At 41.4% G+C, this 25454-nt stretch overlaps 1 protein-coding gene across 3 annotated transcripts in view; it reads left to right on the top strand.

Annotated features, from left to right (window-relative positions):
* Nucleotides 1–25454, top strand: part of PRKAG2 (protein kinase AMP-activated non-catalytic subunit gamma 2) — a 222620-nt gene that overhangs the window by 54838 nt on the left and 142328 nt on the right. For all 3 annotated transcript variants that reach the window (XM_056338754.1, XM_056338755.1, XM_056338756.1), the window contains exons 2-3: nt 12701–12772; nt 24573–24852. In XM_056338754.1, coding sequence (XP_056194729.1) covers nt 12701–12772; nt 24573–24852 — 352 coding nt within the window. The remainder of the gene's footprint in view (nt 1–12700; nt 12773–24572; nt 24853–25454) is intronic.

Raw genomic sequence — 25454 nt, forward strand, 5'->3', positions numbered from 1 at the left:
AGCCTAAAACCATCTGGTCTCTGCATCCTGCAATGCCTGGTTTCTCATGCTGCTCATCTCAGGGCAGCCTGAACTGCTGGGCAACTAATTGCTGTGGCTAGTCACTGCAAACCCCAAAGAGCAGGTTTTCAGCAACTCCTGTTCTGCTTATTGATTTTAATTTGATATTTGATGAGATTTGTCAGGATAGAGAAGTGTATTACAGGCTTCATGTGTTCCTCTTGCATTTTTCTCTTTCCACTACCAGAATAAATGCTGAGCGCATGCAATTTGTGCTGCAGTTAATGGACCTGGGAGATAATGAATGTCCGATAATGATGAGGCTGACTCTTTTCTGGGACCAGACCCAAAGCCTGAAGGGTTTAAAGGTGCCCTGTTAGTGGGATGATGGCAGGGGTTTAGTGAATAGCAACTGAAATTTATTCTAGCATAAGATGCAATGTATTTTGCCAGCTTGTTGGTCACTGTGTTTTAGCTGCTGTTATAGGCCACAGGAGAGATTAGAATACCTGCCTTTGGGGAAGGAATTTCACCCTAGCTATACCCCCTGTATGGGCTGAAGAGTTAGGAGTTTAGGAGAGGCTGGAAAGCAGAGGCTGCACTGACTTTGAGCAGCCCTGGGAGGTGAGAGAAACCTGAAGCTGCTGAAACTGGGAGTCTAGAGAGCAGGAGCATCTATTGGAAGAGGGAACGGTGGGCAGGAGGATGAAATAGATCCTGGCGACCTGGGGCCAACCCTTGATCCAAAGGGAGGTAGTGGGAAACCCAACAAAAGAGGACTCTCTTGCACTTCAATTTAGTCCATTTTTATTTCTGGGAGTGGAATAAAAATGTATTTGTTTTGAAAAATGCTACAGTTTGAAATAAAAAAAAAAAACCACCACCCCCAAAACCCACTCCATCAATCTGTACTAGGATGTCTGACACTCATCAAGAAGAAATCAGGAGAATTAAAAGCAATATTGTTACAAACCTTTAAAGGCAAACCACAGCATTGGTGGAAGCCACCTGTAGCCAGTTTGCTTCAGGCAGCAAACAGCCACTGGTGGTTTTTCCATTGGGAGGAGAAAATCCCTGTGTCATTTCAGCATGTTTGGCCACCAAAGTATGTCCAGTGACAAGCTGATTTGGAGCCAAGAAATATATGTAATCATCTTAAATTTAAAAGAAATGGCAGTTAGAAAACTGTAAAAGCTTGTTATCGTGTCTGTAGGCACACATTATATGATTATGTTTGCCATATATATTCTCCTATGTGACAGCATGTTTTATATGTGTGTAAAAAAAAAAATGATGCCCCATGAGATGAGCCCTGACACATCTACATCTGGGAGGACATAGTCACCACTGAAGTCTGTTTCTGCTTCTCACTGTAGATATTAATACTTTTGCTTTTTGAACTGATAAATATTTTGATAGATTTATCCTCTTGCTTTGATGTAAGAGACACTTTTTTAATAGGTATTTAATGATTTCTACTGCCTGATTGCAGTTCTAAGTCCAATTTCCATTCTTAATAGAGCTCAAAATAAATGTTAACAAAACTTGGATTTAAATGCATACCAATAGTTGTACAGCTATTCAATACATATACATAGAAATTGGCATTCCTGGTGAGAAAAAAATAACCAATTTTTTTAGGACCATATTACTTGCATTAGCTTAATTTTTGTTAGTGAGGAAAAAGATCAGTATTTTTCTATGAAAATAAAAATAAAAAGCAAAGTAAGAATAAAAAAACCTTACTCTGAATCAAAATTTCCTCCTTGTGGACTTAACCTTGAGAAAAAAAAAGATGGTTTGGTTGTATTTCATTTAAGTTTTGTTTCCCGCCTGGGTGCTTGCTTGTTTTGTGGGAGGATTTGGTGATGCTCCTTGGCAGCGCGGGTGTCCGTACCGGGTTGAGCCGCAGGCAGAGGCTCTCCCTGTGCATTGGTTTGGTAATCCCAGTGTGAGTTGTATTTTTTTGTGACAAATGGGTTTGGACTGTCTGCCACATGGCTTGGAGCAACAGCCAGTTATAAAATGGCCTCTCCCGCGCCAGGCTCGTACTCTGCCCATCTGTCACTATGTCCAGGGTGTCCTGCTAACATGGAAATGTTTCCCACACTTTCCAAGCAGGATCAAATGCTTCTTGACACATTTTGGTGCACAAACTGCCAGCCACACCAAATGCAGATTTGCCTGTTTCAGCTCACCAGTGTGTCTGCTGGGTTTCAAAACCGTTGCATAGGGCAGAAATTACTTTTGGCAACATGTATATGTAGATATCAAGCTTAAGTTTTCAATTGAATTTATGTGATTGTGTGTTTGCTTGTCTTTTCTCCACAGTGTGTTCAGACAGGTCTATTGTAGTCGTGATGCTTAAATGGGCACATGAAGAATAAGATGGTTAAAAACAGAAGACTCTTGCTAAAGGAGCCAGAAGTGAATATGGCTCATTCGTAAGGGTTTTTTTCCCTGCACTGGATCTAAACTAGGAGCAATTTATTTTTTGGGGGGGTAAGAGTAGATACCAATGAAAGCCATAGCCTTTGAAAGAAGCCTGCAGTTTATTTGTGGAAATATCTGCCTTAAAATTTTAGCATTGCGTGTACAGTAATGAGAAAAAAACCCCCAGTATGTTATTTTTGTCCTTCCCTTTCCATATGAGGATTATTTCCAAACTGAACCCACTGCAAAAACTTATTTTCAGTGATAGCTATTTCAACTAAGAGTGAGTAATCCCTTTATTGTGTTCTTCCATTTGTCTCATTGTTCATAAGATTTTCCAGATGGGTAAATATTTTATCCATCTTTCTTCCAGAGATGGTCATTGGTGTCTTCTGACACCTTTTCGGAACAGAGCTATGATGCTTTTTGAAGCACATCCCTTGAGACAGCCTTAATGAGTGGCCGGGGCTTGGTGTGAGGAGGTCTGGAAGTGTGAGATATACTGTCCCTTGGTCATCTCCCTTAGGTCACACCAATTCTCTTAACAAACATGCTTTTCCCAGAGGTTGTATAGCTGGCCTGTTTTCTTGAAGGTTAGGTTCTAGTTTTTCCAGTTGGACACAATGGCTCCTTCAGTTTCACTTCAATGGGTGCTCACCCTGTCAAAGAGTTAACCCTGTTTCCTATGCAGCGGCCAAAGCTGTGCAAGGAAAATTAGGAACATCTTAGGAACACTTAGAAATGCCAGCAGAGCTTAGGACCTCATTGTGCTACCCATTGTATGGATGCCTATAGTGTGTCTAGACTGCAAGCAAAGACATGATTGAAGTTGGCCTTAAATTAGCCCGGCTGAGTCCTGACAGATGTACAACAGCGGGAGCAAGGAGCTCGAAGTGAGCTAAATTGCTGGAGGATTTACTCAGCCTCCCGCAGGGATTTTGCAGCCTACGCTAACCCATGTGTTGTCATGGCTACACTTTTATCAGTGCTGTGTGGAGCTGGGTGAAAGTGAGCTGGTGTAAACCACGCTTGCGATTGCTGTGTAGACGTGCCTGTAGTAAGATGCAATCCCTTTTCTGGACAGCTTGCTTTCTGAATAGAGGGGGGAAAGGTAAATAAGTTATTTTATTCCCACTTTATAGTCAGTAAAGAGAGAGAGGTAAGAGGCAGGGTTCATTTATACTTTGCTGATTCACCCAAAGTTGTCTAACCTCTCCCAAACCAGGGGAAGGGGAGCAAATTGCCCATTGGAGATACTGGCTTTTCCTTGCTCTCTAGGCTGGACAAAAAGTGCGGGGTAGATGACTGGTGTTTTGGATGGCTGAAGTTAGATGACAGATGTCCTGTCCTTTGATGCCTTCCTAGAGGTAAACCAGAAAGCCAGGGCACGCAATGAAAGTCTCATCACTTAAGTCTGTCCATGAAGCTATTCTGGACTGGATATGCAGTCTTTAAAGTAGATGAAAGATGTAATTTATTAGTATTGCATGGCGCTGCTAACTGGAAAAAGTAGTAATGGTACCAAATTTCAGCATCTCTCAGCTCAAAGCCAAGGGTGGGACCTGAAGGACATACAAGCTGGATTTAGGGCAAAGTACTGTACTATGAATGTGATCCGGTTTTCTAGATTACCTTTGAGATTTTGAGCTTTCTTCTGTCCTTGAGGGCTTTTTATGTTGCCAGCTTCAGCAAAATGCACCTTTAAATAAAGAGCTCAGAGGGCAAAGAATGAAGACATCCATTCTTTTGGGAAATTAAAAACATAGTTTAGGCTATGGAATAAAGCATATTGGTCTCATTTTACATGTGGTGCTAAAACGTCAAGATAAACTATAGCAAAGTAACTGTAAAATTTGTAGTCATAAAATTGTTCTCTGCAGCTGCAAAGTGATGTAGGAAAATGCAGCAGGAAAGCATCAAGAGGGGAATCTTCCTTTGTCATGGGCTCCATGTATTGTCCCCTTTGACCTCCCGTTCAGGTCTTTCAGACACTAAGCACAGAGCCATCCTGTTCTGTTTTTCCTTGCCTAATTTCCCTATTCTGGGTTGTTTTTTTTTTTACTTTCTTTCTTTTTTAGTTGAGGGACTACTTGATCAGAGCAATCCCTTGCTTGCCTGGCTTTCCAGATATAAGCTTTCTTCTAGCTGTTAAGATTATTCATGGTTATTAACTGACAAGAATGTAAAGAGGAGGCAACAGGCAGCTGTCTTCCTTAAATGCAGTGAACTGGAAAAAATAGTTGCAGTTCAAGTATTTATGTCAGAGATTCTCTGCTTAGTGTGAATGTCACCATTTTTAGTCATATATATGCAAGGGAGAGCCCTGCAAGTCCTTCTCAGGCAAGGCCATCAGCTGGAGGTTTTCAGTTCTGATTTTGTTTTGGTTTACACTTCTTTAAGAAATGGTTTTCAAAGAGAATTGGCCTATAGAGAGTGGGGAAAAACATAAAAAATGCACAACACGGTGACTTTTAAAGTAGCTGAAGTGTAGAGATGATTTAGAAAGCTTCGTGATGATCCTTGCTTTGAATCCTCTTCAGATTGCCCCCATGCTGCAGTGTCTCAAGTGTTTTCATTACATTATGGGAAAATCATCTTTTGTTTCCTGCACTTCTGCTATTTTGCTGTGGCTCAAGTTAAGTTTTATAGCAAATGCGTGCTTTTCTTTGCAAATACATTGGGATTCTGTGTCTTGTTTATGTAAGACAACTATATAACTATTGGAAAGCAATTCTGTTGGTACTGAGTACGTGCCATCTGAAGGGTAATATTTTCAGTCTCCTGCAGTCCTACCCTGTAGGCGTGTCTCTTGGTTGTTTCTTAATTCCCTCATCACTCATCTGACCACATTTTCCAGGTCTGAGGTATGTTAACTTCTGCTTTCACCTTGTGTCTCTTACTAACTTTGGGTGCTTCTTGGAGGAAATGTCTCACCAGAGAAAGGTTGTCTTGAGCTGAGCACCCGGAATAGCACTTAATAATGAGTTTGTTTGTGGATTGTGGTGTCGCAGGGAATATTGAGAGTTTTGTTTTCAACCCTGACTTGCTTTCTCTGCTGTTCTCTCGCTTTCTCTCTCTCTCCTCTTTTTTTTTTTTTTTTTTTAAATGACATTTCATTATTTACACATTTGCTGGGTTGTCCATCTGCCATTGTAATAAACATGCTGCCAGTACCATGCTGTGTGGTTCGTGGTGTGAAGAAGCTGACAAACCAGGCTGTCATGTGCACGGGGATCGTATTCAGGGAGCCCCTTGTGATGGTCTGTGACTTACTGATGAGGTGGAGAGCAGTACCCTTCATCATAGCATTTCCATACAGCCCTGAGCTCTCTGGACATTAAAAGTATTATGGGGCTTCAGGCAGAACTGATTGCATCCCACCCCAGGCTATCTGTGCTCAGCTCATCTGCAAAGGCTGAATCACCAAGAAGATACGATGGTGTTTCCTGGCAGGAGAGCATGAGGCTTAAAAGAAAATTTCATTTTTTCCATGAACAGCATAGGAATGTGTCCTACTGGTTTAAGTCTGAGGCTGAGCACAAAACAAACAACAATCCAGAATCTCTTAGCAGTTTTTGTTGATGAACCTTGTCTACAGCCTCAGAAGACAAAAGGTGAACTTGCTGTAGACTGCTGGAGATTAGTGCCTGTCAGGATCCATCAAGAGGTTTAGAAATGAAGAAGGGTGGGCTGGATGCTGCCAGTATCCCATGATCAGGATAACTCAGGCAGAACAGCTTGAAAGACAGCTGTTTTCAGGGAAATATCAAGGACGTACTGGTTTCATGGGTTTTTTTTTTTTTATCCCCTTGAAATTCTTAGTTTTAGCAGCTCTTTCTGACCAAGTGGTGGCAATCCAGACTGGGTGACCCATGGATGAGAATGGGGGAGAAATGGCTTCAGTAGCTCTTCCGTATTTTGTCTGTTTCTTGTTACAGCTGAAATAAATGCCTTGAAATTACATGTAGGCTGGTTTTCTTAGGCAAAGTTTTCGTATATGAGTTTTTTAATATAGGGTATTGAATAATCACCAGATGGATGGGGATTTTCATATACTGAGATCTGGGTTAGCTTTCAGCCAGCCATTACTCCCTAACTTTTTAGATTATGCCTCCCTGGGACTGAATATTTCCCATTTCTTCCAGGCACATAATTTAAGGTGATTTACATTCTGTTATTTCAAATCTGATGCTGTATCCATGTTGACATTGAAGTGTGCACAGCTGGTTATGCACAGACACCGGCTGCCTTCCGGACCATGCTGCCTCTGGCATCTTCATACTGTGGACAAAATCAAGTCTCTATATCTCATTTCTACAATCTCAAAATCTTCAGACCCGCTCAGTTGTTCTTTATTTGTTTGCCATTACTCTTAAGGCTATTTGTATTAAAAATTTGGAATAGCCTTGTTGAAGTACAAAACTGGCTTGCACAAAGCTAACCAGCTTTGTACATCTGTTACTGCCCACTCCCATTGAGTCATACCGAGATTTAGTCACCAGCATCCTCAGTCTCACAGTACGACTTATATATCTGTCTCCAAAACACATGCTGCAGTCTAGATGGCATGGGGGAGGGAGAAAAGCAAAGCAATGAGCAACCTGCTTCTGAAGGCATAAAGCAATGTAGCAAGACTTACGCTATACTACGATAGTATATCAAAACAGCAAAAGCAAAAGGACAGAAGTTCCTGTGTACGTCAGTTTTGAATCCTTCCTTGTGCAATAATTGAGTGATTTGATATAAATCCCCAAAGGCATCTAGATAAGATTGTTCTCAAAAAAAAGAAAAATTTCTTATCAATCAGAGCTACAAAGCTATGCCCTCTATTTCACAGAGTTCAGACTCTGGATTCTGCTCACAGGCTATTAGCATATGTAGCATATTTGCTATTCAGAGTTTTATATAGGCTTGTAATAGGTACGAATCCAAGGTTGATCAAAAAAAAATATCTGCTGGTGTGCAGACTGAGATGAACGAAATTGTTCACAGGTGATGTTAATAAAAATCCCGACTTTCTTTGTCCTTGGCGGGATAGCTGGAGTACTCATAGCGCAGTAACATTAGCAGAGGAGAAGACCCCAAGAGCCCTGTTAAGGTGTGATGCTGAGGAGTGCAGCTTTCAGCAATTTTTTGTGAAATCAGGGTTCTTGTCAGCACTCAGCTTAATTTCTCTGTATCTTGTTTTCTTTGTTTATTTTATTAAAGGAGCTGTCTCCCCATATTGAAAAGCTGTCTTAGTAAAGTGTCACCTCCTGCTTGAGTTATGTTGTAAAGAGAAACTGTAATGTCTGGCAGGCATTTCACATCCTTAAATTCAGTGCAATCCTAGCACATATATAGAACTTAGTGAAACCAAAAAATAATGTCTCATAGGTGACACCATCAGTAGTCAGGACTGCATGATGCTACCTACGCTAGGATTCTGAAGTTGCTTATAGCTGAGGAACCCAGCCTTTCAGCAGCGATAGGACATGGGGCTACCGTGAAGCTATTCTGACCCGAGTCAACTCTGAAACATGGCCAGAGAATTGACAGTGTTGGTGGGGCACAGACCCATGACCATGGGCACAGATTTCACATGACCGTGTTGTTCATGGCCATGCCTTGCATTTGAAGGGACAGTTGCAAAGTATGGCAGCAGGGAGCTGTTTGCAAAATATTCTTTTGATACCCAGCCCTGAAATGTTGGACCATAGTTGAGTGGGGCCATAAAAAGGCCCTGCTTCCACCCAAAATACCTTGGAAATTGGTCTCTGACCTGTCAATCACAGCATGCCACCGAGTACCTGGCTGGCTCCTTGTCTTCAGCCATTGCAGGGAAGCTTTGTCAGCCTGGCTGCCAAAGTAGCCTTGAAACAAAACAATTAAAAAAAGAATCCTGTCTATTCTATGTTGTTTACTGGATGCAAGGCTTTAGTGGTCTGTTATTTAAGATTGCAGCCTCCGCAACAGAAGTGCTGGAGGCCTTCTTCTGACACCAACTCCAACTGCAGAAGCTTCCAGACCAGCGTGTCTGGGCAAGCCTTTTTGGCAGGAATCCTCCCCAGTAAGGAAAGCAATAGTGAAACTGGCTGGAAAAGGTGAAAGATGGCTTGGCTAACCAGATCTTGCTCCTGTTGTTCTTTGGCTATGCTATGCCAGCCAATATATTTGCTTTCTGTATCCTAAAATGTGGGTTTTGTTCCTGTTGTTCAAAACAGTTCTGAGAAAAGGTTCTTTGTTTTCCCAGGACGTCAAAGAACAAAAATTGTATTCTTCCTTCTTTCCACGTAATTCCAAGTATCCTGATACAAGAGCTGTCAGAGGAAAATGAGCTGGAATTAGGAAGGTTCATCCTCTACCTGTAGGGGTAACCCAGACAAAAATGACCTTAGAGTTAGTCTCACCTTTGGAGGAGAAATCGGAGTGAAGAATCTGTAACCTTCGAGATACCTGTTTCTCTCCTAGAGGAAGCAGGGAAAGAAGTGGTAGAGAAAGTAAGTGCGCTTGCAGACAAAATTATCCTGACTTACACCCTGCAAAAACTAAAGCAGCTGATAAACCTGTTAAAAACAATAAAGTCGATTTAGTTGCTTTTTTACATCTGCTAACCTCCGGCGCTATCCATAAGAAAAGTCCTGGAGCATGGCCTGTTGAGTAGGTGGTGTAGGAGATTGCCCTCCCCAGGAGGGAGCCTGGTGGGTAGGAGGAGCACTGAGCCCTGGCTCTGCTGTGTCACAGCCCTGCTGTCCTCTGGAAAAACCTTTGATATCCCCGGGGCCGTATTCTTCAGTGAATATAACAGAAGCTGCCATGACAACCTTTTGTAAATAGAAGTGGATTGAAAACAAAATAAATCTGAAGCAGCTTTGTGTCTGTAAAGTCAATCTAAACTGCTCAAGAGGTCGTTTTTTTCTAATTGGGCATGGCAGGAGTGACGTCTGGCTGTCAGCGCTGAGTGATGTGAACGACTGGCTGAGGAACAGGAGCGTGGCAGGAAAGCTAACAAAACCTTGCGAAATAGGCTTTTCATACTCTTAATTCCAGGTTAGCAGCGCTAGGAGCTGCAGTCTCTGGTGCCCAGGGATGATCATAGACTGTGGTCTCTGCAGAAGTTGCCTATCCAAGGACATAATGCAGGACTGATGGATACAGGGAGTAATGCCATTTGTTTTTCAGCCAGAGCTCTGCAGCCTCAAACGCGAAGGACTCTTCCTTGTACCAGGATGTCATTGTATGCCTTTGGCAGAGGTTTCTAAAGTGTCTCTCCAGAACCATGTGATTTTCCAGGGCATTTATTCCAAGTGCAGCAAAGCAGAGCTGGAGAGCAAGAAAGTTGTCTAAGAACAGTTGCAATCCCAGGTTAATGGCAGAGCAACCCTTCAATGTGTGTCTGTTGGCAGAAGAACAGAGCGGTCAGATACGCGATAGGGGCTGTGGCTGCACCATTGGCCTGTCAAGAGTTCTGTGGTGTTTTGCAACACTTTTGGAGCAATTTTTGTTTTGCCTTTTTTTAAGGAGTTACTGTATCATCAGCTGCTGGATGAAGAGGAACACAAGGAAGAAATAAGATAGTCTGTATTCTGCAGAGATACATGCAAAGAGAAAATAAGCATCTAATTTCCTTGCTTAACCAACAGGTTGGAATTGAGAGAGCAGTGTTTGCAGCCTGGGATTTGGTACGTGTATTTTTTCCTTCTGTAAATGGATGCCTTCATACAGAGAATCCCATGAAGAAGTGGAAGATGAAAAAATTGTTAGACAGCAGCTACAATTACAGACTTTATCACAGGACTAACAGTACAATTATTACCCTGTTTGAAATGTTCTCCAGCACTGTATTAACAAAGGCAGGCCTCATGCTGTCCAAAGTATAGTTCCAGTTGTTGTAAAGACAGAAGAAGTTAGCATACCTCCATGATATCTGAGAGGTAAAAATTAGAATAGAGTGTCAGCTGGGTTTCATGATACTTTTAGACTTTAAGATTTAATATATATGTGTTTTTAAGCTTGGAATTGTAACCGGGACCTGAAATTTAGCTTCTAGAAAAATAGCTGTACCTACCTACCCCCTGCTGGTTTTTGAAAATCTCTGCTCAAAAAAAGAAGTTACAGTTTCATTCTTAGCTGTTCCAGATTTTCTGAATAGCTTTTTCAACCCTGATTACTAGGTATGTGTCCCCTTAAACCCAGTTTCTTCTATCCACTCTCCAGCCTTCCTAACCAGCAGGTTTTCTCCCTGTGGATTACACCAAGTAGTAATATAGGGATGCCAATATATGGAGCTCAAAAGAGGTTATTTCCTTGATTTATTTCATGGAAAACGACTTAGCACACATCAGATTCCAGCTTCTGCACTACCAAAGATGGGTAGAGGAAAATGTTGGTAAATCCTTTGGCTAAATTAAAGTCAACATGAGGGGATACTTGGTTTTGTGTAACTTTCTATTAGGCTTTTAAACTTCTTAACAGAGATTCTTCACTGAAGTCTTGCAGTAACATATGAAGTAGGAATAACAATAATAATGATAATCCATTTATTGACAGTGTTTATAAATGCCATTTATGGATGAATATTTTTTATATGGAGTATGTAAGTAATTTTTATCTTAACTAAGCAAATTAATACAGAAGTTTTTCTTTAAGGTCCTGTGGTGCCTGGTTCAGCCTCTGTCAGATATTGATAACAGTGAAAATCTAATCCAAACAAATTGCCTCTTCTTTTGGTTTTGAGAAGTTTCCTTAATGTTTTTATTTGCAAACAAAGGTGATGTGAAAAACAGCCGTTAAAGCATGGGGATGAGGGTGACGTTATGTAGTTGGGTTGATGCTTTATTGTTTGGCCCTTTGTAGGTGGTTCCCATTGAATGTGCATAGACAGAGCTGAGAGCATACTAATTTGTCATGAATACTTTGGTTTGTGGCCTAATGATTTGGGGCCAGCTTGGCCAAGCCTGGCTGCTGCTGCTTTTTTTTTTTTTTTTCTTCCCCTTTCCAACTTGGCATGAATTACTCCCATGTGCTTCAGTTCCAGTAATTCAATATTTTGTTCCTTATTTTTGTTGTTTGTTATGTAACCAGAATATTTTCAAACACTTGTAAGGATTATGCCTGAGTTATACACATTTTTGAGCATATTTTGGATTTAGTATGATTACACAATGTGATGTGATTAGACCTGTGGCTGCTATGAATTCTGAAGGCAAGCAAGACTTGCAGACTTCCCGAATGGTGCTAATTTTTAATTAAGCTATATTTAATCTCAAATTTGGTTTACATGAAATTGCTTTTTATTTATGTTTTGACCTGTTTTAAATGGCATGCAGATGTGGTGGTAGAGAAGCACTGAATCATTACATGAAAAGGATGATGCCTTGCATCTGGGATGTTCTGCACTGGGGAGGTATTCCTGACATTTAGATCAAGATTTGGGATCCAAGATTCAGTTCTACAGAACACAGCATTAGGCAACCTCATGCTTTTGGTTGCAGACTTACTCATTATCTATTTTTCTGATCAAACAGATGCTATACTTGACACTAACATAATTTCCTTATGCACGTAGAAAGGAGCTCTAAAAATCCCATAGCTGGAACATGAAGTAGCATAAACAGAACAGACGGCAGTATGCAGAATGTAATTACAGTTTGGTTTTGTAATTACATCTTTGGTTTAAAGATGAACATGTGTGCTTTTCTTATGGCTTTATTATCTTTAGGCATGCAGAATTGGGAGCTTCTCTCTCATTTATGCAAATGAATTGGTTATTTCCTCCCGGAGCACTGTTGGAGTTTTCTCCCTCTTTGTTATATATGTTACATTTTTTTTAGAACATCGGTATCTTCTCATTCAGGTTTTCTTTACTGTCATAAATAATTTTTAAACTAAGATTGTACACACCACTAAAAGTAAGGTAGGCCATTCACTGAGCAAGTGACTGTGTTTAAACTGTAATTTCCTACAGAGTTTTCTGTGGGATTTGGGTACCTTCTCCTGAAAGTTTAGGCACAGGACTTTTGTCTTTGGCTGTGTGGGTGCATTTTCATGGCTATATAGTGCAAGTGCTGCAAAGAGCTCCCTATTCACTTGTTACTTACATCTGCCGTTGGTTTCACAGCCAACAAGAACGATCAGAGCCCGTGTTACTGCCTTGTTACCAGCAATTGCTATGGGTAAAGCAGTGGGCACTTTGGAAATAAAACAACGGGCTACAATCATGGGATGCTCTGATGGAAGGAAGAAGACATTAATATAGGACATCCATTTTTCTTCTCTGTCCTGGCAGGATCTCAGCTCATTTGCCATGCCATTCTTGGACGGTGATGTGGAGAGCACAGACAAAAATGCTTCTCGCAAGGTAAGATATTTCCAAAGTTTCACCTTTGCTGTAGTGGTTGAGTCTCTTGGTGGTAAACACAATTTATTAGGCTTTAAAAAAGCCTGGGGTTTTAATCTTTCCTGCCATACCATTAACCTGTTGAGAGCGATGCATGAAGGCAAATATAGTAACTTTTGCAGACCTTACCATGACGGTGCTTATGCAGTATACCTGTAAGCGATGCTAACTTCTGGTGGTACAGTTTTAAATACTGCAGATGTTGTGTTTAGCACTGTTGTAGTTCAATGAAGGGATATTGCAGAACTGCATTCCCAGGAATACAATTAGCTAGTAAAATTTGTGGTGTTGCTACAGAAATACAGTGCCCAAACAGGTGTCTGTGGCTGTCGGTATGTTTACCTGGAATTGTCTCCTGGTGGTTGCTCTCTGTTCAGTGACCTTGATTTATCTGTCCTTTCCACTGGCAAAATGAGCTGCCTTTATTTGCTGAAGCCATAGCAGTAGGGTCTTCCTGTCAACAAGGTGGAAAGGTTCCTTCGCAGTGTGGGATTAACTCAAGGTTATCCTTCTGGAGGCATTGCTATGATTTGTTTTTCTGATGGCCTGCTATTAACTTAAACCAATGCATTCACAGGGTTTGCTTGCTTTAAAATGATCAGGAGAGCATATTCGATGGATGACATTGGGGATGGTTATATGGTGCCTACACAGCCTTCAAAGCAGGAGAAATTGTGGGTGGGATCTGTCATCTTCAGGTCCTGGTCTGATCATTTTCATAAAGCATTGAAGTACAAGCTGGTCTGCTTAATGTAAGCATACTACCAACCAAGTTTTGGGCTTGGGGAAGAGAGGTACTCCTCCAAATAGTAGATAACCCCAAAAGCTGATCTATAGCTACACAGTGGACCAGTTTGACTTGTCACAGTATTTACAAGGCTGTGGACTCCGTGAGGATTAAACCTGCTACAAGCTGTTTGTCAAAGCGTCTGCAGTTACAGTTCAAGGCAGGTGAAGCAACAAATATCTTCTTATTTAAGCTAATCTGCACCTGGAACAATAATAACATGACAGTATGAGTTTCTGTTCCTTTGCACCTCACAGCAAAGGACAATTGTTTAAAAAAAAATTCAGCAATCCATCAGTAATTGAACATGTTTATAACATTGGCCTTGTTCTTTTTTGCGTTAAGACTGAGGTAGGAGTCACTGACACACAGAAACTGTTGCAGATGCCAGGGAAGCTAAAATATACAGCGTTACCGAAAGGTGCTTGTTTGGAGGGTTTGAATAAAGTGAATGATGTGATGTTTTTGGAAAGGGTTGTCATTCTGGTAGAAGGCAGGGGTTTCTAGCTAAAGCTTAGTTTTTCCATTTATCACCTCCTTTTCCCAAAGAAAGGTGAGAAAGCTGCATGCATCTCAGTCATGAAGAAAAAAATATTCCAAAGCTAATCTCGCGCGTGTACTTTATATCGTTTATTTCTGCATATGTACATTATATCATTTAATGGTTTCCACTTCACCATTTATGAATCCCCTGGTTTCCCTCTTACTGATCTTGAGACTGTCATTTGATGAGCACTTATCTTGGGAGAACTGGAAGAACATCAGTTGCCTCTTTTTGCAGCTTCAGTAAATGCTAGTTTTTTTCGCCAGACTTGAGTCAAATTCTGCTTATGGAAGTGCAACTAACTTTGGACTAACCATGCAACCGAGGCTTAACATCTGAAATCGCTTATTTAACTGACCTTTTTGATTGAGTGTATAAGACCAAGAGTTTTTTCTAACATTATACTTGGATCTCAGTTCAACACATGCAACAAAGTGTTAAGAAATGAGCTGGCAGTGCCCAACTTCTGATAAGAAACTAATAAAATCCATTGCTACACACCTCATCCCGTATATCATTTCCCTCAGTGGGAAGGATGGGACCTTTGCTCCTAGTGAATGATAAGTAACATCAGACCGCATTATTTATTTAATTATAACTAAAAGCTTGCCTGTCCCTATTGGTGCTACATTAAGAAGTCCCCAAGTTGCTCCTCACTTTCAAGTGAGATGGTTTTTCTTTGTTGAAGTTTGAAATCACCATATGGTGTGTAAGTTTTGTATATTAAAAGTCAGTATTTTATAATTTCCATTCACCTGTCATGTTGGAGACAGGCAATTCATCAGGAATGTCTCTTCCTGCACTCAATTCTTCTGTCACCTGGGCTATAGATCAAGGTAATGAAGAGTAGTTCACAAACCCGTCTTTCCGATCTGCCATTAATTCAATTCTCCTGTTCTTTGTGAAAGGCTTTTAGAAACTGAATTAACATTTTTCACAGAGATCTGCAGCACTTTGCCATGCAAGTGTCTCTCAATCATTATCCCATGACAACAATCCTCATTATGCAGCTAGGAAGAATTAGTTGTGCAGGTTCACATAGGAATTTTTTGGCAGTGGTGGGAATGTGACACACATTTCCTGAAGTTTAGCCTTAATCACTTCTGATTAACATGGCTGCTATAATAAATGATGTATTCTTCTTTCCTTTATGACCAATGGCAGGAAGAGAACAGGGATAGTTTTCATCTTCCTTTGTTGAAGATGGAGAATATAATACTGTCAAGAATCTTGTGTAGAAGTTTTTGGCATGGTGTGATGGAGAAAAGTAGTTCTTGTGGCTGTGGCAGGTATCCGGGCCTTTCTTATTGCCTAAAAAAATGCCTTAATACTTGTGCTGGTAGCTTTGTCTAAAACAACTGGTATTGCTGATTGCCCTGTCCTCAAAGCCAGGACACTCCAGAAGTGGCTTGAATCTTTCTTGCAGAGAGACCATAGAGGATCATTAAATAAACTGGTATAGACAAAGACAACTGGGAGCTGGGATGCAATTAGATTTACTGGGTTTCCTTGGTCTGGAAGAAGACAGTGGAAGACGGGCAGTTTAGAGGCCTGGAAAATCATGAGTGATGTATCATTCAGAAAATAATCCTGGTACGGTGTGGCAGGGCAGCAGTCAGGGATGAGTGCCCCTCTGCACCCAAATGGCTCTATCAATTTCAGAGGTCTTAATACCTTGACTGATTATAGATCTATCATCTAAAATGTAGGTTAAAGGATAAGATGTGGAAATTATAGGAAACTGAGAACTGTTGCTTTCAGCTGAAAGCCCAGGATTATGAATGATTAGAGAAAAGAAAATGACACAAAAAGAAAATTGTCCATGGGGAGGCAGCTGGCAAATTATAGAGGGAGGAGGGAGGAGGAAGAAGAAAACTAGTCTGAAGAATAATATTGATCCATTCCTTTATGGAAATAATAGAATTGTCATAAAAATATGGAAGAAAGCTTGGAAGTGTGCATTAAAAAGTCTTTTCTCTACATGGGGGAAAAGCCAGTGAGGTGTTTAACTTTGTTGACAATGGTGACTCTGTCCTATCAATAACTTAAGTGTATTTAAAGCAGAAGATGCTAAAGCTAGGCATTTTACAATTAAAACCAAACAACTGTGGTAAAACACCTTGAATGAATTGGCAGAGCTTTCTCTGACTAGTGCTGATTTTGAATAAATCTTGGAGCAGGGATGAAGTTCCAGAAGACTGCAAAACCAGTAATTAAGTGTTAATATTTAAAACATTTGCAATTAGGATAATTTGCAGGTTTCTCAGTCTAACATTAGTCCTGGGCAAAACAATGACATAGCTAATGTTGGATAGTTGAGGATGCTGTTATAATAGACTAATTTGGCTTGGAATTAATGGTAAACAGTTCTTATTGAACAAATGTGGGGTTTTAAATTAATTACAAATGTGGATGGAAAATGTCATAGTGTTGGTGTCATGTATATAAAACAGTATCACAAGGATTTTGATTTAAGAAACTGGAATGATACTGAATGAACATGGAGACTATTAAATGAATAAAAACCTGGCTGATAAAGTAAGTTCAGACTCATCAGTGGAAGATTTTGTTTCTAGACAGACAAAACATTCTGTTGCTGCACTATATCATACTTTATCAGTGACTTGAAAGAAATACAGATTCATTACTGATACAATTTGTAGTTCATGCAAAAATGAGGGGGAAAAGAGTGGTAAATTCTGAGCAGGAAATTTTCCAATGCAGAATGACTTGAATCACTTAAAACACATTTTGCAAGCAAACAGTACGTCTCAATTTGGCCAAATTGTGATCGGTTACACCTAGAGCAAATACTGCAGACTTTATTTTTGGGAAGTCTTTCACAAAGCCTTGATTAGTTTTTAAGAATAGCTGTAGGTAATCAGCTGTACATGGACTCTGGATGTGAACACAGTGGTTAAAGGATCAGTTTGGTTTTTGGACGTACGAACAAAAGAATAGGATGGAAAGTAGAGGCTTTGTAAAAACTACATTTGACTCAGTTCTGCTATCAGTAGTGCAGGAAAATGTTGATGAACTAGGATCAGGCAACATCCAAGGAGTGACTTCAGTATTGAAGGACTTCAAGGAACACTTTGTCCTGCTTCTGGTCCCAGCATTTGTTTTGTTTTGTCCATCGACTCATGGGAACTGCACAAGCAACCCATGGAACAGGGAGGAGAAACAAAATATGTGTCACTTCTAGCCCATCCTTCACTAGATAATAAATCTCCTTTTGATTTACTTTTTCCCAATCTTTTAATTATCTGTTTCTTTATGAGCAGTGAGGATGGGGAGCGTGTCCTGGATGCTGCCACAGCCTTGGCATGGGGCACCTGCAGTGGGTGCAGGGAGCCTCAGGGCAAGGGCATGTAGGGCAGTCACTGCACTGTCACGTTCATGGCTCCTTCCCATCTACTATTTTAAAATAAATGCAGTTAAGGGTTAGGAAGTGGACAGGGAGCCAGCTCTACTTTCACCTTTCTTCAGGCCTGCTTCTGCCTCTGAGCAGTCCTGCTTGCTGCTGGACACCTTATCCCAACCGTCCATACAGCAATGCAGAGCTCTCAGAGCCTGCCAGAGCAGCCAGCCGCATCCCATTGTATTTTAATTTGGAAAGTGTCATTGTACTTTAGTTTTGGGAAGAGACATCTCTGATCCCGTAAAATACGTTGTCATCTCAATTGTTACAGCTCATGCAGAACCAAGGGAACTAGTGGTGGTGAATGGGACCACATAGTGCCGGGGAGAGTAAGTCCTTCATTACCTTTCAGTCTAATGAAGTCAGCTCTTGTGTTTCTGCGAGCTCTTTTATTCCAGCAGAATAAGAGAATCATCCAATTAACTTTATCAAAGGGCTTTTTTATTGAGATTCAGTTGAAGGGCAGGAAACAAGTGCAGACATCTATCTGGTGTATCGTCTCTAATTGTGTTTACTGTCCCTGTCAAGGATGGTGGGAGGTTGTTCCTTTTCTGTACTCACTTTTCAAATAAATTTTTAAGTGAAGAGAGGCAAAATAAAGGTCGAATAACTCACTCTTGTAAAAGCAAACAGAACTCAAATGCTTTATATATGTCCTAACTATTTGGAGTTGGAGAAAAAAGGAATGGAGCTCAGGAGCATTTAATAACTTTCACTTACATTTCAAAGCATTTTGAAAGGCTCCTTAGCTTGAGCCCATTCGTATTCTAGACAGATCATTTTTTCAGCTTGTTCTGAAAAATGAATCTAAATTCACCCAAAATTGAACCAGAGCCAGAGCAGGGAGGGCATCCTCTGGGGAAGGCTCTGTGCCCAAGAAAAGACCTGTTGCTGGAGCACCCTGGTGCGGGAGCAGCGGAGATGGCTGTGCGGAGGTGCTGTGGCAGGGACACAGGCAGTGCTTGGGTTTCCCTGGCTCCGACACCGCCTTTGTCTGTGCATGGTCACGGTCTTCTCAGCAGAGCTCGTTCGTTTTTCTGGGCACATTGCTTTGGCAGGATACTTCTCTTCCCAGCAGTTAAGTGGTCCTTAAGTTCTAGGTTGGGAGCAGAAATGGCTTCTTAGAACTTTATTTGGTTGAAATGGAGAGACCAGATTTTCAATACAAAGCATTGGAAAGAAAACGAGAATGTTTGGGAAAATTGTGCCTGTGAGTGAGAAGAGGCAGGACAGAGATGGATGGTGTTTGGATGATGAGAAACTAGTTCTTGGTGAAGTATGTATAGTTTGGTCTCTTAGCACATTCTGTTGGGGATTGTCGTATGGTACTGATTAAATGTAGTGCACTTTAGTTTTTCTTGTAAAACAAGATGAAGAATTTCAAGTAAGGTAAGAAAACAGATGAAGGGAAAGATGGCAGGCTGCTATTGAAAGGACAACTGTTGGATGGAGGGACAGAACTGGTGGTGTTTCCCCCAAGCTCAGTCCTGGGACTGGTCTGTGCTAATAAGGCTGAGACAAAAAATAGAAGCATGCTAACCAAATCGGTTGATGATGCGAAGAGAGGTGGTTTTTTCATCATAGGGAAGGACCTCATACAGGAAGACCTGGATGACCTTCAGAACGGATAATTCTTAACAGCACAAGATAAAAGGTTGTTCACTTTGGATATGTCAACAGGAGCAAGAAATAAAGGAGATCAGGGAGCGTTCTCTTGGCCCGGAGATGAAGGGCTTGGACATGGTCCTGTTGGAGAGCCAAACTGTTGCACCTACTAAAGCAGAGTGGCCACGTGCAACTTGGGGCTGTCCCTGGGTTGTGGTCTCTCCGAGCCCAGGCAGCACAGATAGAGTCCCCATCAGATGGTGAGTGAGAAGCCATATGGAGAACTGCTTGATGGTTTGAGCCTCTGTCCAGCTGCTTCATTCAGTTGTTTGGGGTAGTCTGGGACTGATAATGGTTTATGCTGGGAATTTGTCATCTAGGAGTTTGTTGAAAATGAAGGTGTGGGTCTGCTGGTCTATCACAGGATGGCTCTGAGCCATTAATGTGCTTAGCTAGGAGAAAGGAAGAAGAGATTAGGAAGAAAGAAAGATTCCCTCCTCCAGGTGAAATGACAGGGGCAGCTTTCAGGATGCTATTTCTTGTGTCGAAATCTTCCAGAGCTGCCTAGCTTGGGCCAAGTGCCATGCTATCACTTTATGTTTCATTCCAAAAATGGAACATTAAGTCTGCTAGATGCCAAGTACTGTAAGACATGCCTGGTTTTGTTGCTTTGTTTTCAACAGTGGGTAGTTCTGGATGTATCTTAGAAACCTGCCTAAGATCATTTGGTGTATACAAGAGAGGAAAGTCTCTCTCTGGTCCCCAGCTGAGGATCCTTTTGTGCTCTGAAGCATGAAAACTGATAGTGTCTTACAGCATTTTAGGATATATTTACTCAGTGCTATGTAAGGTAACTGGTTTAGCCTTGCACAAGCGGAATCAGTTGCTAGAAATAGCACATCGGATGTAGCATGGGGCACTGCTCAGTTGCTTCACCTCACCGGGGAGCACATTGCTGTAGGCCGAGGGTAGGGTTGCACTGGCACTATTACTGAGCTGCTAATTTAGGTGTATTCCCACTGTATGGTTCTTTGCAGATATACGGTCAGGAGCTGTCATTTCTCTCCAACATCACCAGTTTTAAGGTTTAAGGAGTCAAAGCTTAGGCTTAGAGCTCAAATTGCTCATATATGCCCTGCAGAAAGCCAACACAGGGAATGTTTTGTTGTTGGTTGGTTGGTTAAGGTTTTTTAGTTAGGTGAACAGTCTTCATACTTAGAGACATTTTTCATTTTCTTTTATTAAACCTTATTTGTGCATTGATTTGTATTGTGCTTGCATCGTGTGTTTGGATTATTTTATCTCCAAGAGACCAATTATCCAATCAGGGCCAAATGAGCCATATCACCACGTGCATTTATTAGATGTGTTTCACATTTCTGCCCATTCTCACTTTACTGCATTTCCTGGACCAACACAAACAGACAAACAAGGGTTATTAATGTGAGAAACCAGGGTGTAATAGTGAGTTTTTTTCTGCTACTGCTCATCTGGGGAAATAGTTATTTTTCCAAAGCACATGTGGGAGTTTTCTGCCTACCTGCCTGTCATAGCTTCAGGAAATGAGTCCAAAAAGCATAAAGAACAGGCTGATGATCCATCTCGCTGTATAACCTGCCCCTAGCACCGCTGCCAGTATAGCCTGCATAGGATGATGGGGTTTATTCCACAGCAGAGATTCTTCCACATTCCCAGCTGAAGCATGAAAATTAACATTGCCTTGTGACTTTTGTGTATGCTGTGATAACTGTTGCTGCTGATGATTTTACTCATGGAAGCACCTAATCATCTTTTAAAGCTTGCAATCCATTAGCTCAAATAATAGTCTAAGCAAGCAATTCTATTGTAATTCCCAAAGCAAAATCACAGGTATTTATCTGCTTTGATGGTGGGTGTAACCTGTGTATAATTAACATGTGGAGCAGCTGGGGAAGAATTCGATGTAGTAATTTCCTTTAATTTAGTAGCATGCACATGTGTATTTAGCAGTGTGCCCTGGTGCTCCAGCAATTAGCTAATTCATCTGCCTGGCACGATGGAGAGGAAGCAACCGGTTGTGATTGCAATAAATACAAACATCCCGCTGCTTCTGCTCAGAATTTGAGAACAGTTTGCTTTTGTGTCTGACTTGCACATACAAGGGTATACTGACTTTTGTGACAAATTCTTGTCTGACATTTTACATTTCTAGAATTAATTACTTTAGTGAGGGAAGACACCATAGTCTTTTAAAAGTGTCTCCTATCAGGGTGTCGTTGTAACCAAACAAGCATGCAAAAAAGATAACACAAAATATTAAAAGGTAACACCAGAGTGATACCTTTCTCTTAGCTTTACAAATGTAATGACTTGTCACTTTAGGAAAAATTATAATGAAATTACCATCCTGGAAACAGTCCTAAATTACAGTAGTAGTGGTGGATTTGTATATAATTAAAATGAACTTGAAAATATTCTTACTCCCCACTTTCAGGCAGTAGATTTGGCAATAGACCGATTGAAATTACAATGCAAAAGGAGGTGCCATTGCACTACTTGGTTGTTTCCTGGATTAGGTATTTGTGAAAAGGAAATGTATAAGTAGTCTCAGATGATTTACAGATGAGATTTTAGTAAAGTTAATGAGCTTTTATGAAAAATCTATCACTTTGGGACTGTTTTACCCATTACAAAAGTGCCGTTTGTTCATGAATTTACTTATAGTTACTATAGTGTGGTTACTATACCAGGTCTCAGTCGAGGATTTGTGCCCTTATTATTCTTGATAAATACGCACTGGGAGACAGTTTGTGTGCCAGAGTGGGAATAAAGGAGATACGGTCCTCATGGCAGAATAGGTGTGTAATATGAAATGAGTCCTCATGGCAGAATAGGTGTGTAATACGAAATGAGTTCTCAAGATTGCACACAGAATCCGTTACAGAGCTGGTAAGCAAACCTGAGGCTCAGACCACTGCATTAAGCATGAAATAGTACTTTTTTCTTCTCTTATGGGTACTGCCAAGAGTCTGTTGTTGCTTTTGGTGCCCAGCGCTTCAGCCAGAATTGATGTATCTTTTCCAAAAATGTCCCTTTGAGGGCAACTGCGCCCCTAATTCATCTGCAAAAGGACAGGTATATTTTTGAGATATTTTTGTCTACACTGTCAAAAATACATATGCAGGTATAAAAAGCTGTTGTGTCACTTGCCAGACATCTCCATGCTGCGCAGAGGAGTACAGAGCGGAATTCATCAGCTGTCCAAGGCTGTGCTGGTGTGCCTCTGTGCTCTGCCTAGTGACCTGCGCTATTTGTGTCCATCTCCCAGATGAACTGCCACTTGTCTTTTAGGTTTGAAACCTTCCCAAACAGGGGGGCACGCTCTCTGCAGGCCCTTAAGCAGTTCCCACAGAGCAGGACCCATTCCAGCTCTGTCCCATCCCAAGTGGAAAGAGGAGCTGTTCCAAAATGCATGTGTAGGAGACAGGATTACGAGAAGTGGGATCCTGTGTTACAGAGGGAGCAGCTATTTGGCCATTGTGCTGCTCACACGTATTTCTACAAGTGTGTTGGACTGTGGCTAAACATTATTTTGAAAACGGAGTTAATTGCGTGTGTGATTTAAACTCAGCTGACCATTTTTGCTGGATTCATATACACAAGCCACTCACTGACCCAGAGGAGGGCATACAGAATCACTGAACGGTTTTATGTTCCACAGTCTTTCTGTTTAATATTTGTGTTAATCCAGAAAAAAAAGGGGGTTCTTTTTTCAATTTAAATGAAAAGGTGATCTTTGAGCCTAGATATTAATTAAATAACACAGACCAGCCATGTTGATTTTAGCACGAAGATTGGTTGAAAAATATCCCTGGAAAGGAGATGTGGTGGTGTTTATTGTACTACAACTATTTTTACTTCTGTGTTTGGATAGTAACATGATACATAATGCTGGCTGAAGTCTTTTGTGACTTGTGTATTTAATGAGATCTACAGTAGAATATTCAGGATGTATAACTTGACAGGTAAAAATATTTTCACCTCATTCAGTAAGATTGCTATAGTTCCAACACCAAACAAGCAGGATTTGAGATGCAGGTGAACAATGGGGTTGGCAAAGCTGAGCGCTTATTTTGCAATATGCTCTCTGTGAAATGTTTGTTTGGAATGTGGAAGGAAGCTGCGTAACTTACTCATACCTATGAGGCTTTCTTTCATCTCTTCTTTCATCTAAGTCATCTTAATTAAAGATGCTGGTTTTCCCTCCCATGGCAACAACGCCCATACCTAAGTAGTTCGGGTGGCATCTTCACAAGCAGAAGTTGCCATCTGCTCCATACCTCCTGGTTTGTGTTGTGTAATTGGGAAGAGAGGAGCAGGTGTACACAGGGCTTGAAACTCAGTGGCACGTGGGCACATATGCTGTGGCCTTTGCTTATGCGTTCCCTGGAGACCTGAAACCACTAGTGCCTTTTGCCAGGATCATGGCCCTTCCTTCATGGGAAATGACCCCGCTGAAAAAGCAGCCTTATACCCACAGAAGTACTTTGTGCATCCAGAAGGAAATTAACTCCCTGTACAGCCCAGGCACAGGCAAATCCCACGGAGGTTTGAGCTCAGATTCTGTTAATTGTATAGGGGGAGATTTTAATATTTGCTCCTTTTTTTTTTTGTTTGTTTTTCTGGATTTTTATCCCACCTCACTGGGCAAGCCCACGTGGTGCAGTGCTGTGCTGTGCATGGATATTCAAGCTAGCTGGAAAGCCAGCACAGGTCCCAAAAGAGATACAGCTGTTAGAAATGTCATAGTCAGGCTCGGGGACAGGATAATTAGCAGGAATGTTGTCACTCTAAAATGTTTCCTCTATTTTTGGGAGTTGCAATCCAACAGTTGTGGCTGTAGCTGGTGTCATAGAGACCTGTCAGGCACTTGGTAACTTGTGCACTGTGCTGTGTTGCATCATGTGATAGAGATTTAAGTACTGTAGATGGGTTCTTAAATTCAAGAGCCATACTTCAGGACCCTGTGTTTCCTTAATGGCAATCATTCATTGCCTTAAATAAATTCATTTCCTGTCATCTTTCAGTTGGCCAGGGAAGGAAAAGGGATGTGTGGCAAATAAAAGCCGTAGAGAAAATCCTGCATTATATGTGTGATAATAAAATGTATGCACACATGTTGATTTTTTTTTTTGTGAAAATCAGGGCATCTTTAGGAGTAAGGGCAGCATGGAGCCCAGAGAGGTGGCACACACACATCTGCATGTCGGTGGAGGCAGGTGCTGGGGAAGGTGAGGCCTGGCTGATCCACCACCCAAATAAACAGGAGTTGACTGTGTTGAGGCAAGTTCAGAGATCCAGGTGGCCTGAGCTAAACTGAATTAATGTGATTTTTCTTTTTTCTTCCTTTTTCTCTCATCCTCAGGTGGAAGAAAGCTACTCTGCTGGCAGTCCTTCAAAAGGCTTTTTCTCGAAAGGGCTCCAGAACCGACCTTCCAGCCCCGTTTCTGCCCCTGTGAGATCTAAACATAGCCCTGGCTCACCCAAAACAGTGTTCCCCTTCCCCTACCAGGAGTCTCCCCCACGCTCCCCACGCCGAATGAGCTTCAGTGGGATCTTCAGGTCGTCCTCCAAAGAGTCCTCCCCCAATTCTAACCCGTCTACCTCTCCTGGGGGCATCAAGTTTTTCTCCAGATCAAGAAAAAGTAAGAAATTGCTCATGTTATTTCAGGAAGATACACAGTACCTCTGGGCTTGGCCCATTCTTTACCTGCGGTAGTGAAGTAAGTGCAGATGAGGCATGTGCTAATTGTTCGTTATCTCTTTCACTGACCATGTGTTTTGGGTTTCTGACATGCTGGCCATTAGGGTATGACCTCTGCAGGGCCATGGACACCGATGCAGGGCTGAGGAGAGAAATCATGCTTCAAAACTTAGAAACACTTAACACAAAGCTTAGAAACACTGAAATTAGTGGGAGTTTTCTGGGTGGTTTCACTGTGGCTGGTTGGACATCAGCACCAGAGCTTGAGAACATCTGGAGATGTTCATGGGGTTTGTGGTGGAGGTGGGCACAGCAAGGGTATCACCTCGGAAGCTAAGAGAGACTCAATTCGGTAGACTCCTTAGAGAATTTTAGCTTTTTCTTTAATTGATATTTCTTTGCCCTGTTGTAGGAGGGGAAAAAGACCTTTACTGGATAGAAGTAAATGATGTGTTTCCAATTAAACAACCATTAAGGGAGTGTTTGAGCTCCTCTGCCAGAATATGAAAGGCATCATAGACCTCCATGGTTCAGAGCATTTGC

The sequence above is a fragment of the Falco biarmicus genome, chromosome 4 (genome assembly GCF_023638135.1).
Source record: "Falco biarmicus isolate bFalBia1 chromosome 4, bFalBia1.pri, whole genome shotgun sequence".
Classification (NCBI taxonomy): domain Eukaryota; kingdom Metazoa; phylum Chordata; class Aves; order Falconiformes; family Falconidae; genus Falco; species Falco biarmicus.